Here is a 13,221-nt window from a genome sequence, read left to right as displayed (position 1 = left end):
TGTCGCATTGCCTATGTTTTGTCCCTCACGGACGCACGCGTATACCACATCTATTAGGATCCTACCATCTATGAGTGAAGGAGGAAAGAAAAGTGTAAGGTCCATTACGCACTATCGCACCGTGATCGCACCGCACCGCGTCCTTGGTGCGTCGCACTGATCGTAGGCCATAAGTCCCTTCCAGACTCGTGCGCGAATCGCGGCGCGAAGCCGCGAACGCGAGTGTGGACCGAGATGCGAATCGACTCCACCGCACTTCGCGCACGAGTGTGGAGGGGCTTTTATATTCTTTAACCCCCTCCAGACTATGTGCGTGAATCGCGGCGCGATGCCGCGAACGCGAGTGTGGAGGGGGCTTTTGCTTTGATCAACTTTTGACTTGACAGCTGTGCTGCGCTGTCAAATTGAGTATACGTGATTTTCGTCCATAATCGGTATTCGGTATTTTGCAATTTGCAGGAGTATATAATTATCGTTTATTCTTATTTGATTTAATCGTAACATAATCCAAGTAATGTTCATGTAAAACTCTTACAGTTGAAACATGCAGTCCATCAAATTGTATTACAGTCAATAGCAGCTTTATCGTATTTGTTATCATCAAAATATTAGTCGCATCTAACTTTAAAAATGGTTTTACTGTCTTCATTTACTGTTAAATCATTTTATAGAAAACTTGGTAGACAGTGTACAAATTTTAAACACGTACACTCATTCTGTTCTGGATCTTTACGTTATGATGCGAAGATTTTGCCAGCTGTAACTAGGAAGTCGGCAAGATATTTCACTACTTCTTTCCGTTTCTACGATAAAAGCGAAACGAAGAAAGATATAATCCAAGGTGAAAATAATAAAAACACACAAAAACTAATAGTACAGAAACCTCAAGGAAGTATAAGCGTGAAAGCTGAAACAGATGAAGATAGTAGTGTTACGAAAGTTACTATACAGAAGGTCCAAGCTCAAGGATCTAAGGAGGCTGCTCCACCACCTGGTAATTTTTACATTATAATATTATTTTGAGGTCATAAAAAAGGATTTTAGATCAACATCACTTGCATGAACATAACAATCCAATGTAATTTTCTAATATACATATAACTGCATGTTCCAGTGAAAAAACGGCTCCTGATAGATTTTTCTGCTTCATATACTGAACGCAACTTTATAACACCCATGAGAGCTATGACGGAGTACTTGTTGAAGCAATCAGACTTGGAGTCCCTCCCGAAGGTATTGAGGAGATCTCCATATGAGGCAGAACCACCCATAACTGTGTATTACAGAAAGGATGTTGAAGCGAAGGCTATTGAGGTGAGCTTTTGTTGTTTTCATGAAGAGTATTATGAGAGAAACTTTAAACTGTGCTTTCAATAACACTCACAATGTAAAGACTATGGTGTTTCTTTTCTAAGATCACATATTTGACAGTTATGAACTCACCCTTATAGATATGAAAGATCTACCATTTAACGGATAGCCTTAAAGCCATATATATAAGGGTCAATTTGTAACTGTCAAATATGTGATGTTAGAATAATTTCACTGTAATCTATCTAGATTATCTAGAATCATGAACATAAATGTAGAAACATTTATACTGAAATATGAGTGAAAATAACGTATTTAACTACAGAATGTTAGACATAAAAATGGCATCCCAAAAAAGCTCAAAAATGACAATTGCTGATGTAGCACGTTGTGTTGGTAAATAGGTAAAAGGTTGTAACTTTGATTCCGATTTTCCCATCATTTTACGTGTAAAGCTCTCTGGCAAGTGGCATATATTGTTTGAGACTAATGTAAGTTACCCTGAAACCCAACATAACCAAAATGTTCTTTACCACATGTATCTTTACAAATATGTTTTAAACATTGAATAATTTTACGGTTTAGACTCTAGCCTAGATCTCCTTTCTCAAGCACTAACAGTGTGAGCATCGTTCGGCCGTGTATCGCGTACTGCAGCACGCCGCGTCGTACGCTGCGCGCGCGCCGAGAAAACCGCTTGGGGGAGGTCTTCCGCTGTCATTGTAGGCGGGCATAGTGGTGTGTTTGGGCTTGGGTCACCTAACACTTGTAGCGATACACAGCACGAACTCAGTATGTCTCACAACAGTTTAAATTCGATGTTTTAAACAATTTTTTTATGTTTGTTTATATTTAGGTTTGGGGTTCAAAGGAAGCACTAGATAAAGAGTTGTTAAGAAGAGAATTAGATAGAAGAAGATATGAACAAGGTATGCTAGTAAATTAACAATTGATTCATTTAATACTTCAACTGTAAAAGTCAAATTTAATTTTAATAAGTAATATATTTTTACTTGCCTCTAACTGTGACTTTGTCTGCGTATATGTAGTTAAATTTTATTTATTAGTAGTATTATAACACATGTTTTACAATAAAGCATCTCACCCCTTGTCATGACCATGGTGAATCTTCTGAAGTAGTAATACATAACAGCTCTCAATTCCTATGAATATTATAATTGACTAAGTAACTCTTGACTGTTGAGCCTTAAACTATCACCAAATTTCATAGAAACTGCAGAACCAATTTAGATAAAAATTGGTGTGGAGATTGAAGGACATAGGATAGTTTTATCAATAATCATCATCATCCCACGCAGACGAAGTCGCAGGCAGAAACTAGTAGGGCATTTCTGTTTAAAGTTGCACCCCCAATTTGAATTTGTGATTCTGAGTAGAAATAATATAAAAATTTCCAATTCTAACAAAAATAAATATTGTTACAACTTTACAACTTACAGTAATTAACAATCTAAGGTTATACAAAAAAAATGATTTAAAATGATTGTTTATAACAATAAACAAAGTTTCAGTTTAATAATATTTTTAAACAGATGTATTTACTGTCAAGAGGCGATTAAGGAATTATAGGAGGGAAATGAGCCATAAAAAAGATGATGAGGAATCTGGGTTGAAGACTCGATCCGGCCGTGTGGTGTTGACCGCAATAGGAATGTAAGTGATTACTAATCTTACGGTTTAGCTCATGTGTTTTTAGTCATTCTAGGCCTAGGTCTCCATTTTCAAGCACAGCACGAGTGGATGTGCACCGGTCACGCTAGCCGCGCGCCGCATACTGTCATGTCATTCGCCTGGCACCGCGCTGGGCGCGCGATGAAATTTACAAACTTTAACTTTAACAAAAAGGAGGAAACTGTTTAAACCAGTATTTCCGTTAATATTTTCTAGATTATAACAAATATACTTAATTCTCAAATGAATTATGTAGTTTTGATTAATTTTCAGAAACGGCTGCAACTTTTTGTTCAAATTGTGTGCATGGTGCTACACTGGATCGCACAGCCTGTTCTCCGAGTGCATCCACTCGCTAGCCGACACGGTCAACCAACTAATCCTGGCCTATGGAATACATAAATCTGTCCAGGTATGTGATTCAGAGAGCCTACCGCGGTCACTTTTCGGTGTTCGCTGTTCTTCTCTGCACTACATAGATAATTTATAAATATAAATTTAAAAATGTAGTGTCTTGAGGCCTAAAGAGTCGCCAAATTTCGCTCCAATACTATCCAAGTGACGCTCTCTTTAAAACGACATGCTTAAGTTACATGAAATTTGGCATTGAATGAATATTTACGTAACAAATATAGTGCCAGGTACTATACATTTTTACATGTACAGTCGCTATCAGAACACGCACTCTAACGCCCTGACAATAGAGGCGTGTTCAGATATTTGTGAGAGCCTTAGCCGCTTCGATATATCTGATGGCGACTGTTGTACTACCTATAATATAAATGAGAGTAACTACGATAGCACGGCGGCGTATAGGTTCGTGTGACTTTTTAAGAAGGTAAATGTACTAAAGAAGTCGTGGCAAGACTGGCAAGGGTTTTAGACTCACGGTACTTATGTCTCATAATGTCTCATGGTTATACCCCTTGTGTAGATGGCCGATCCGGACCACCCGTACGGGTACACGAACATGCGGTACGTGTCGTCTCTCATATCCGGAGTGGGTATCTTCTGCGTGGGCAGTGGACTGTCCTTTTATCACGGCGTCACTGGAATTCTGGACCCCCAGCCGCTCCATGACTTTTACTGGGTAAATTACTAGAATAGAATAGAATAGAAAAATATTTATTCTTCATTACATTGCAAAACAAAACAATAAACATGTGACATTACATAACAAAAATGTGAAACTAGAAGTAGGTATACAAAACAGTCAAAACACAGATAAAGATGTGAGGCTGAAATGGTCTGCACTCAGCACGGCTTAGCGTTGCCAACGGCGCTAGTTTTCTGTGGAGCCAGCGAGGTGTGCAGTGCAGGACAGCATACTGCGCGACTTATACGTCATTAGTAATAGTAGTTTATGAGTAAAATAATTACTAAATAGTTTAATTGACGGCTTAGTTTCATGTTTTTGAGTGCTGTATATCTCGCCTAGAGTTTCATAAGGCCGGACGTGAACAAAGTCAACTCTTTAGGAGAGCCAAAACAAAAATAGGATTGTCATTGTCCCATATATATGTTTTAGGGTTCCGTACCCAAAGGGTAAAAAACGGGACCCTATTACTAAGACTTCGCTGTCCGTCCGTCCGTCTGTCACCAGGCTGTATCTCATGAATCGCGATAGCTAGACAATTTAAATTTTCACAAATGATGTATCTCTGTTGCCGCTATAACAACAAATACTAAAAATAAAATAAAATAAATATTTAAAGGGGGCTCTCATACAACAAAGTCGACAAACGATTTTTTGGCTCTATTTTTTGTGCGCTCCGTGCGCGAGTCCGACTCGCACTTGGCCGGTTTTTTTTAAATATATAATTTATTTCAGGCTTACTTCGTGTTAGGCGGGGCAGTAGTTTCTGAAGGTGCGACATTGATGGTTGCTCTGAACTCCCTGCGGAAAGGAGCGAAGGAAGCCGACACCCCGTTATATGAATACAGTAAGTATTTGGTTTCATTTAAAATCTTAATTAAAATGGCTGAGCCAGAAGATGGATAGTATAACACTTTGGTGTCTACTAGCACACCCGGCGAGTTTTGGTTGATTCGTTTTGATGAGTTAAATTTCTTGGGGACATTAAGTAGAGCAGTGTTGGCCGAACGTTAATTACAATTTTATTGACCAAACCTTTTAACCGCCAGACGGCAAAGGAATATGCCGTGCTCCCGACGCCAGGCGATCGCAATTATTTAAGCGAAATTGAACTTTACGGAGTCCCGCGTAAATCCCTATTACATTGACGAAATTGTCGGCTGTAGCCGTCGTTGGCGTCCGTGGCAAGACTTTTCGATGACGGCCACAGCCGACTGTGGCGGTCAATGGGTTAACCAGTACAAATTGAACCGTAAACCGTAACGGGCGGTCACAGTTTACGGTTCAATTTGTAATGGTTAATGGTCAAAAATGGTCAATGTTTCGGCCAACACTGAAGTAGAGTCGGTAATAATAATTAAGTGGTGGGGATTTACATCAGTTTTTTTTAGGGTTCCGTACCCAAAGGGTAAAAACGGGACCCTATTACTAAGACTCCGCTGTCCGTCCGTCCGTCTGTCACCAGGCTGTATCTCACGAACCGTGATAGCTAGACAGTTGAAATTTTCACAGATGATGTATTTCTGTTGCCGCTATAACAACAAATACTAAAAACAATAAAATAAAGATTTAAGTGGGGCTCCCATACAACAAACGTGATTTTTGACCGAACTTAAGCAACGTCGGGCGAGGTCAGTACTTGGATGGGTGACCGTTTTTTTGCTTGTTCTGCTCTATTTTTTGTTGATGGTGCGGAACCCTCCGTGCGCGAGTCCGACTCGCACTTGGCCGGTTTTTTAATGGGCATAATGTGGTAGTAGTAGTAGTAAACTCTTTATTGTACAAAAAGACATATTAAAAATAACATACAATTAGTAAGAAGTACAAAGGCGAACTTATCCCTTTGAGGGATCTCTTCCAGTTAACCTTTGAGTAGATGAGAGGAGAAAGTGAAAAGAGGGTGACAAATGCAGCAAAATGTACAACAAGGTACCAGAAAGATAAAGGATATAAATACATACAAAATGTATAGGATAAACATACATATATTACACAAAAAGGAATGGGTTTGGGTGTGGTTTTAGTAATGCGCAGTTCGGACCCGTCGGTGAATGTGGTGCTGCTAGAGGACACGGCGGCCGTGGCGGGCGTGGTGGTGGCGGCGTCGTGCATGGCCATCTCGCAGTACACGGGCAACCCGCTCGCCGACGCGGTGGGCAGCATACTGGTCGGCACCATCCTGGGCGGCGTGGCGTCCTTCATTATACTTAGCAACGTGGGCGCGCTGGTCGGCAGGTACGTTCCCTAGCACAGAACATTATTAAGAGCCAACAGGAGTGGTCATTTCTCCATACAAACGTACTCGACTGTTTCCTCCGTGGGTTTTGAAGCTAGAGCAATGATTTTTTCAACACAGATTAATATTGTCAATATCTGTGTCGGACCGTTTTGATTTTTTTGATATTTTTGTTTTTTAAGGCGCTAGAGCCCTTCAGAAATGGCCAAAATGGCCTAATTGACTATGCCGCAATGAGAGGCGTGCTATTCAAAACTGATATCAATTAGTCAAAAAATCAAAACGGTCCGACACAGATAATGTCATTATCATTTAGATTTCCAAATTTGGTTGCGATTGGTTAAGTTTTAGAGGAGGAAACAGTCGTGTACGAAACCTCGATTTTTGAGATTTTTACGCAGGATTTTTCGATTTGTCCTTATCGCACTAGTTTTAGGAGCCGCTTCCGTTAGCGAGACGGGTATATTTACCTAAAATATTTAAATCTTAGCTCCTGTTGGCTCTTAAAGTGGTTAGAATGGCTATCGCGCGCAGTTAGTATCGGAACCGGTGTCGCCGCTCGTTCCTCTCCACATTTACTAACACTCGCGCAACGGTAGTAAAAACTTGTGTGCGTGGTGAATGGATACGCCTCCTTTAGACAGATTTGATGTCTGGCTTCTTAATCTGAAGGTTATTGTGGCGCAAAAAGGCATGTTTACTTCGTTTTTGGTCAGCGCGGGCGAGTAGCATGCGAGCGTTTGCTCAAAACTGGCGGCGACACGTACCCTGCTCGCATCGCCATTCTAACTTGTTCTGTGTTCCCTAGCCTATCATTAGTAGACTAATTTGCCTACTATTTTCATGGCATTTGACTACAACTTTGCGTTAGCCCTTTTAAATCTTAACATGAGACCAACTGCCTCGAAATTTTTGACAGGCGAACTTTTTACGTTGATGTGTATTCATTAAATAGGTAACTTGAGTACACTACACTAGACGATAATGTTTCATTCAATTTCAGATCTATCCCGCAGGAACAGTTGGACGAAATCAATAGTGTCTTAGAAAGAGATTTCATGATTCGCGCCATTCATGACGTCAAGGGCATCGATATAGGAAGCAATCTGATTCGGTACAAGGTAATAAGTGGGCCGTTTTAATACTAGCAGAAATCTCTTTCTAACAATAGCTGCTAGAAAGAGATTTCCGCATTCCTGGTCATAATTACTATAAGTACTCTTGTCAAGCCAACTTTGTCAGTACGAAAAGGCGCGAAATTTTAAATTTGTATGGGAGATCGATCCTTCGTCGTTCCTACATTTTTCAAATTTGTCGCCTTTTTTTATTGCCGAATTAGCTGGTACATGGCTCTGTGAGCTGTAGATCTTGACAATCCCCATGACTCGGCCATTTTGAAAATTTGGCTTCCGTTCGATGGTGATCGATTTTTTTTATAAAAACTGTCGCCAATAAAATATATCGAGCCTGCTCAGAACAAGAGAATCAGTTGTGAAATGAAACATGTGGAGAACAGTCGGACACCCGGACATGAAATCTTTATTGCCCAAACTGAAACCTGAGACCTTAGCTTACGCTCGGTCAATTATATCAGTCGGTCAATCTCCAGAAATATCCGGTCATAATCAATTTTACGGTCGATTTTACGTCATATGATTTTTTTATACAATTTTACAAAAATCATTTTTTTAAAGTGACTAAAATAGTAAGAATTTTTAAAGAAAATTAAAACGAGTTCGCTCAGCATTGTTTAGTTCTATACTGATTACAGAATTTTAATGTATCTAAATAAATATACCTACAGAAATATAATGATAATTTGGCAATGATATTTGTTGTTTTTTTTTTATTATAGGCTGAAGTGGATTTCGACGGCAGAGCACTTACAAGATCTTATTTAGAGAAGCACGATTTAAATGCGTTATTAGAGGTAAGCCTTAGAAAAGTAGAATCTTGATCGTTGCGAGGGTTTCAAGGCACAAGGGTTAAACAAACTTTGCTTTTGAGTGAAACACAATTTTTCATCACATTGACACGAGGAATGAAATAACAACTGTAAAACATCAAACAAAAACAAATCAATTGGTTGGAATCGATTCCAGATGAACGTAATTAAATTCATCATTTACTAGCGACCCGCCCCGACTTCGCACGGGTTAACAAATTATACATAAACCTTCCTCTTGAATCACTCTATTTATTTAAAAAAACGCATCAAAATCCGTTGCGTAGTTTTAAAGATCTAAGCATACATACAGACAGACAGACAAGGAAGCGACTTTGTTTTATAATATGTAGTGATAAGTCAGTTGTTATATCCTCCTAAGGCCCAGCCACACAAACGAAACATCCAAAATTTGCCACTGAAATTTGAACCTAAACTGTAGGAAATAGAGTTGATTTTGCGTTGTTTGAAAATTGAACGAAACGATGCAAAAGCGACTCTGTTCCAATTGAACATGGTTTAAATTACATCGAACTGAATAGGTACTATAGGTAGGACCTTGGGCCGTAGGAGGATATATAAAACAAATAACTATTTACTCAATGTGTATTAACCTAAGCTTTGCCCCTGCATTAATTTTTAATCCGCTTCGATATTTCAGGATATGAAGAAGATACAGACCATCGACGACGTGGAAGCGTTCTTGTTGAAACACGGAGAGAATATAGTGGACATGTTGGGCGGAGAAATTGACCGGATAGAGCTCAAGTTAAGAGTAAGAATTACAGAATATATTATATTGTATACTAGCGACCCACCCCGGCTACGCACGGGTTAACAAATTATACATAAACCTTCCTCTTGAATCGCAATGAAAAAACCGCATGAAAATCCGTTGCGTAGTTTTAAACAGGGATGTTGCGGATGCCGATTTTTTGACATCCGCGGATGCGGATGCGGATTTTTAAAGGCTCACATCCGCGGATGCGGATGCGGATGTATGGCGTTATTTATCTTGATAGTAACATAAAAAAAAGTCAAGTATTACATGTTAGTAATTTTTATTTCAAAAAACCGGCTAAGTGCGAGTCGGACTCCGTGCTCCAAGGGTTCCGTGCATTAAGTCCCACTCACGCTTGACTGCTGATTTCTAATAGGTTTTTTTGGCTAATGACTAAATTACCTAGCAGTCTAGCACTTACGCCGATGCTAAGACGTTCCTGTACCGACCTGTTCCACATCCGCATCCGCATTAAATCCGCATCGATTTTATGCGGATGCGGATGCAGATGCGGATGTTGAAAATAATGCGGAAGTTCCGCGGTTGCGGATGCGGATGCGGATATTCGCAACATCCCTGCTAGCGCACGGGTTAACAAATTATACATAAACCTTCCTCTTGAATCACTCATCTATAAAAAAAAACCGCATGAAAATCCGTTGCGTAGTTTTAAAGACCGGAGTTTCGGAGTTTGACCGACCGGTCTGGCCTAGTGGGTAGTGACCCTGCCTGTGAAGCCGCGGTCCTGGGTTCGAATCCCAGTAAGGGTATTTATTTGTGTGATGAGCACTGATATTTGTTCCTGAGTCATGGTTGTTTTCTATGTATTTAAGTATTTGTATATTATATATATCGTTGTCTGAGTACCCACAACACAAGCTTTCTTGAGCTTACCGTGGGGCTTAGTCAATTTGTGTAATAATGTCCTATAATATTTATTTATTTTAAAGATCTAAGCATACATACAGAAAGACACAGCGGGAAGAGACTGTGTTTTATACTATGTAGTGAAGAAGTAGATCTATTATCACTCTTCCGTATTAGTGCGAGAGAGACAGATAGCGTTTCGTTTCTACGCGAACGGTTTTCATATTGGCTAGGCCCCCAGGCATAGCACAGGAGCGTTTTGCAATTTTTCTATGTATATTAATGAGAGGGGCGGGTGGATGAAATACTGTTTGTATACCTAAGGCGCACCCCACAAGGGCTAAAATTAAACACCAAAATCTCTATGGTCATGTAAAATTGTGTATTAACTTTTTTCCTTAGCCATTCCGCTCACTCGCGCGCATGGGTACGGTGACAGCTGTCATCTCCATACAATTTATAACCAAAACGCAAAATTGTATTGTGATGACAGCAATCACCGCACCCAAGGTATGTTTCTTAAATCTCGTTATTTATTTCAGAAAAAGTTTCCACAAGTGAGGCATTGCGACTTAGAGATACTTTAATCTTGTGATTGTGAAGATACCTACGGCAGCGAAACTGAAGATATATATGTAATTATAGATATTGTAGGGGATTAGCTAGCAGTACGTTAAATACGCATTGTATACAGTGTGTAAATCCAATACGGGCGAATATTTAAACGGTGGTTAGCATAGGACCTAAAAAGTATATTGAGATAGATTTTACTTAGAAATGCATTGAAAATTATAACCATACAAAATAATTCGGCCCGCAATGTAATACACCACATACGTTACGGGATACGAGCTTTTTAAAGTAACTGTCAACGCTTGTTGGCAGTTACTATCAAAAGCTCGTATCTCGTAATGTCATTATCATCTTGTTTCTTAATATTTACAGTACATTGCTGCTCGGTACATGTGGAAAAAATTAATCACGGGGTCATAACATAATTAAGTGTAACTTAAAAAAACATCTTAATTAATGATAAGACGGGTAAATTCTATATCTGGTTTAATTTATTGCCCGTATTTGACTTACACACTGTATATCTAACATGTGTACATTCTGCCCCGCTACAAAACTGCTGATAAAAGTTATTCCATCTCTTGTAAACTGTTAATCTTCGGCAAGATCTTAGATATTTTGATATTGCCTACGTTTGAACAAAAATATCTAAATATGAATACAATTGGTTACGCTTTTGTTTCAGTCGCACTATGAAAATTGGTACTTTAGATATTCATTGACCGACAATGGCAAACATAGACATACCGTCGCCTTGTAACTTGGAAAAGACAGCAGAAGGAAAAAAAATCTAGCTTAAAATTAATTAAAACAAATAAGCTAGATCGTACGTGCTTGCATTTTTAGGGTTCCGTAGCCAAATGGCAAAAAACGGAACCCTTATAGATTCGTCATGTCTGTCTGTCTGTCTGTCCGTCTGTCCGTCTGTCTGTCCGTCCGTATGTCACAGCCACTTTTCTCCGAAACTATAAGAACTATACTGTTGAAACTTGGTAAGTAGATGTATTCTGTGAACCGCATTAAGATTTTCACACAAAAATAGAAAAAAAACAATAAATTTTTGGGGTTCCCCATACTTCGAACTGAAACTCAAAAATTTTTTTTTCATCAAACCCATACGTGTGGGGTATCTATGGATAGGTCTTCAAAAATGATATTGAGGTTTCTAATATCATTTTTTTCTAAACTGAATAGTTTGCGCGAGAGACACTTCCAAAGTGGTAAAATGTGTGTCCCCCCCCCTGTAACTTCTAAAATAAGAGAATGATAAAACTAAAAAAATATATGATGTAGATTACCATGTAAACTTCCACCGAAAATTGGTTTGAACGAGATCTAGTAAGTAGTTTTTTTTTATACGTCATAAATCGCCTAAATACGGAACCCTTCATGGGCGAGTCCGACTCGCACTTGGCCGCTTTTTTTAATTTATGCGTAAAAGACTCGGGACTCCCATACTAGCGAATTGAATCAGTTTGCAAAGCAAATTAATACCAACATGTACGCCAAAGCACATACTAAAATAGTATAGAACTCGACACGCCTGTGTTTTCTTATCGATAAAATGGACAGTTTAAAATAAATATGGGCATATCAACAATTTTCGTAATAAAAATTAAAAAAAGGACTCTTAGCACGAGAGATATCGTACATCGACCCGTCTGTTTCTATCTCTAACGCACGCGCATAATTATATTGCTGTTTCGCTCGCACAGCGTCGTTGACCGCCGGTATAGTCAGCAGCAGAAGTTGCTAGGCGGGCGAGGTGTTCAAAATTACGTTGACGCGCTCTTATTTTCTTAACAATAAAGTCGCGTCAAGATCATTTTGAACACCTCGCCCGCTTAGCAACAATTGCTGCTGACTGTACCAAAATTCTTAATGTCATGTATGCGTGCTGGGGCAGTATTGTGATACGTATGAGTCATCAGCTAACGCGGGTGGAAAAAATTCTCATTGAAATAAATTATTGTAGGTAAGTAAATATGGAATGTTCTTAAAATAAGTTTTTGTTTAAGGGACAAATATTGTTTTAGACAGAAAGTATGAATCATTCTATACTTGAAATTTTCCGAGCCGATTTTTTTGGGTTTATACCCAAGTTTGTTAAACGAAAGGTATTGTCCTTTATGCAGCGTTTACTACTGCTACTGATTCCGTCATACATAAGTGAACGGGAACAAGCCCATTTAAAAAGCAATTTTACCATCCTATTTATACGGTTCAAATTCAGGTAAAAGCTGATTCGGAGATACCAATACTATGCACCCCTTTTGTTAACAGATTAGGAGCTGATCCCAAAAAATTACAACTATAACTTTGTTACTGGCGTAGAGTTTTTTTACATCAGGATCTTATTTAACTATAAGCTTCGAGTAATGTTAAACGCCCTATAAAATATTAATTTCTCGTTTCCTAAAATTTCAAACAATATTTCTCCATTTTCTCTATCTATAGAATAATTCGAAAGTTGAATTTAGATGAACATAATAAATCAATATACATATTTGAGTGCGTAATTTATTCTAACCCAGAAGAAATAGTTATTTACAAGGGCGCAAAGTTGTTTAGTCCATCATGCTAATATTGATACCCGAGCAAACGACGATTTTAAAACTTAACCAGGAGCGTAACGAGTGGTTCGAGAAGTGGAATATTGAGCCTTGCGAGTGTTTCATGGTCAAACACGGCTACAGAGTGTAACAATTTTTCACCACATC

The 13,221-nt window shown here is 38.9% G+C and overlaps 1 protein-coding gene across 1 annotated transcript; it reads left to right on the top strand.

Moving 5' to 3' along the window:
- The first annotated feature begins 444 nt into the window (after window positions 1–444).
- Window positions 445–10,606, top strand: LOC134662362 (proton-coupled zinc antiporter SLC30A9, mitochondrial). The gene is made up of 12 exons (XM_063518564.1): window positions 445–994; window positions 1,115–1,314; window positions 2,168–2,240; window positions 2,865–2,985; window positions 3,277–3,415; window positions 3,938–4,093; window positions 4,835–4,946; window positions 6,124–6,334; window positions 7,339–7,456; window positions 8,191–8,265; window positions 8,942–9,055; window positions 10,471–10,606. The coding sequence occupies exons 1-12, from the start codon at window positions 631–633 to the stop codon at window positions 10,513–10,515; spliced, it is 1,728 nt and encodes a 575-aa protein (XP_063374634.1). The 5' UTR covers window positions 445–630; the 3' UTR covers window positions 10,516–10,606.
- Window positions 10,607–13,221: the final 2,615 nt, after the last annotated feature.

Source organism: Cydia amplana, chromosome 3, assembly GCF_948474715.1.
Source record: "Cydia amplana chromosome 3, ilCydAmpl1.1, whole genome shotgun sequence".
Taxonomy (NCBI): domain Eukaryota; kingdom Metazoa; phylum Arthropoda; class Insecta; order Lepidoptera; family Tortricidae; genus Cydia; species Cydia amplana.
This window is presented reverse-complemented; position numbering and strand designations above follow the sequence as displayed.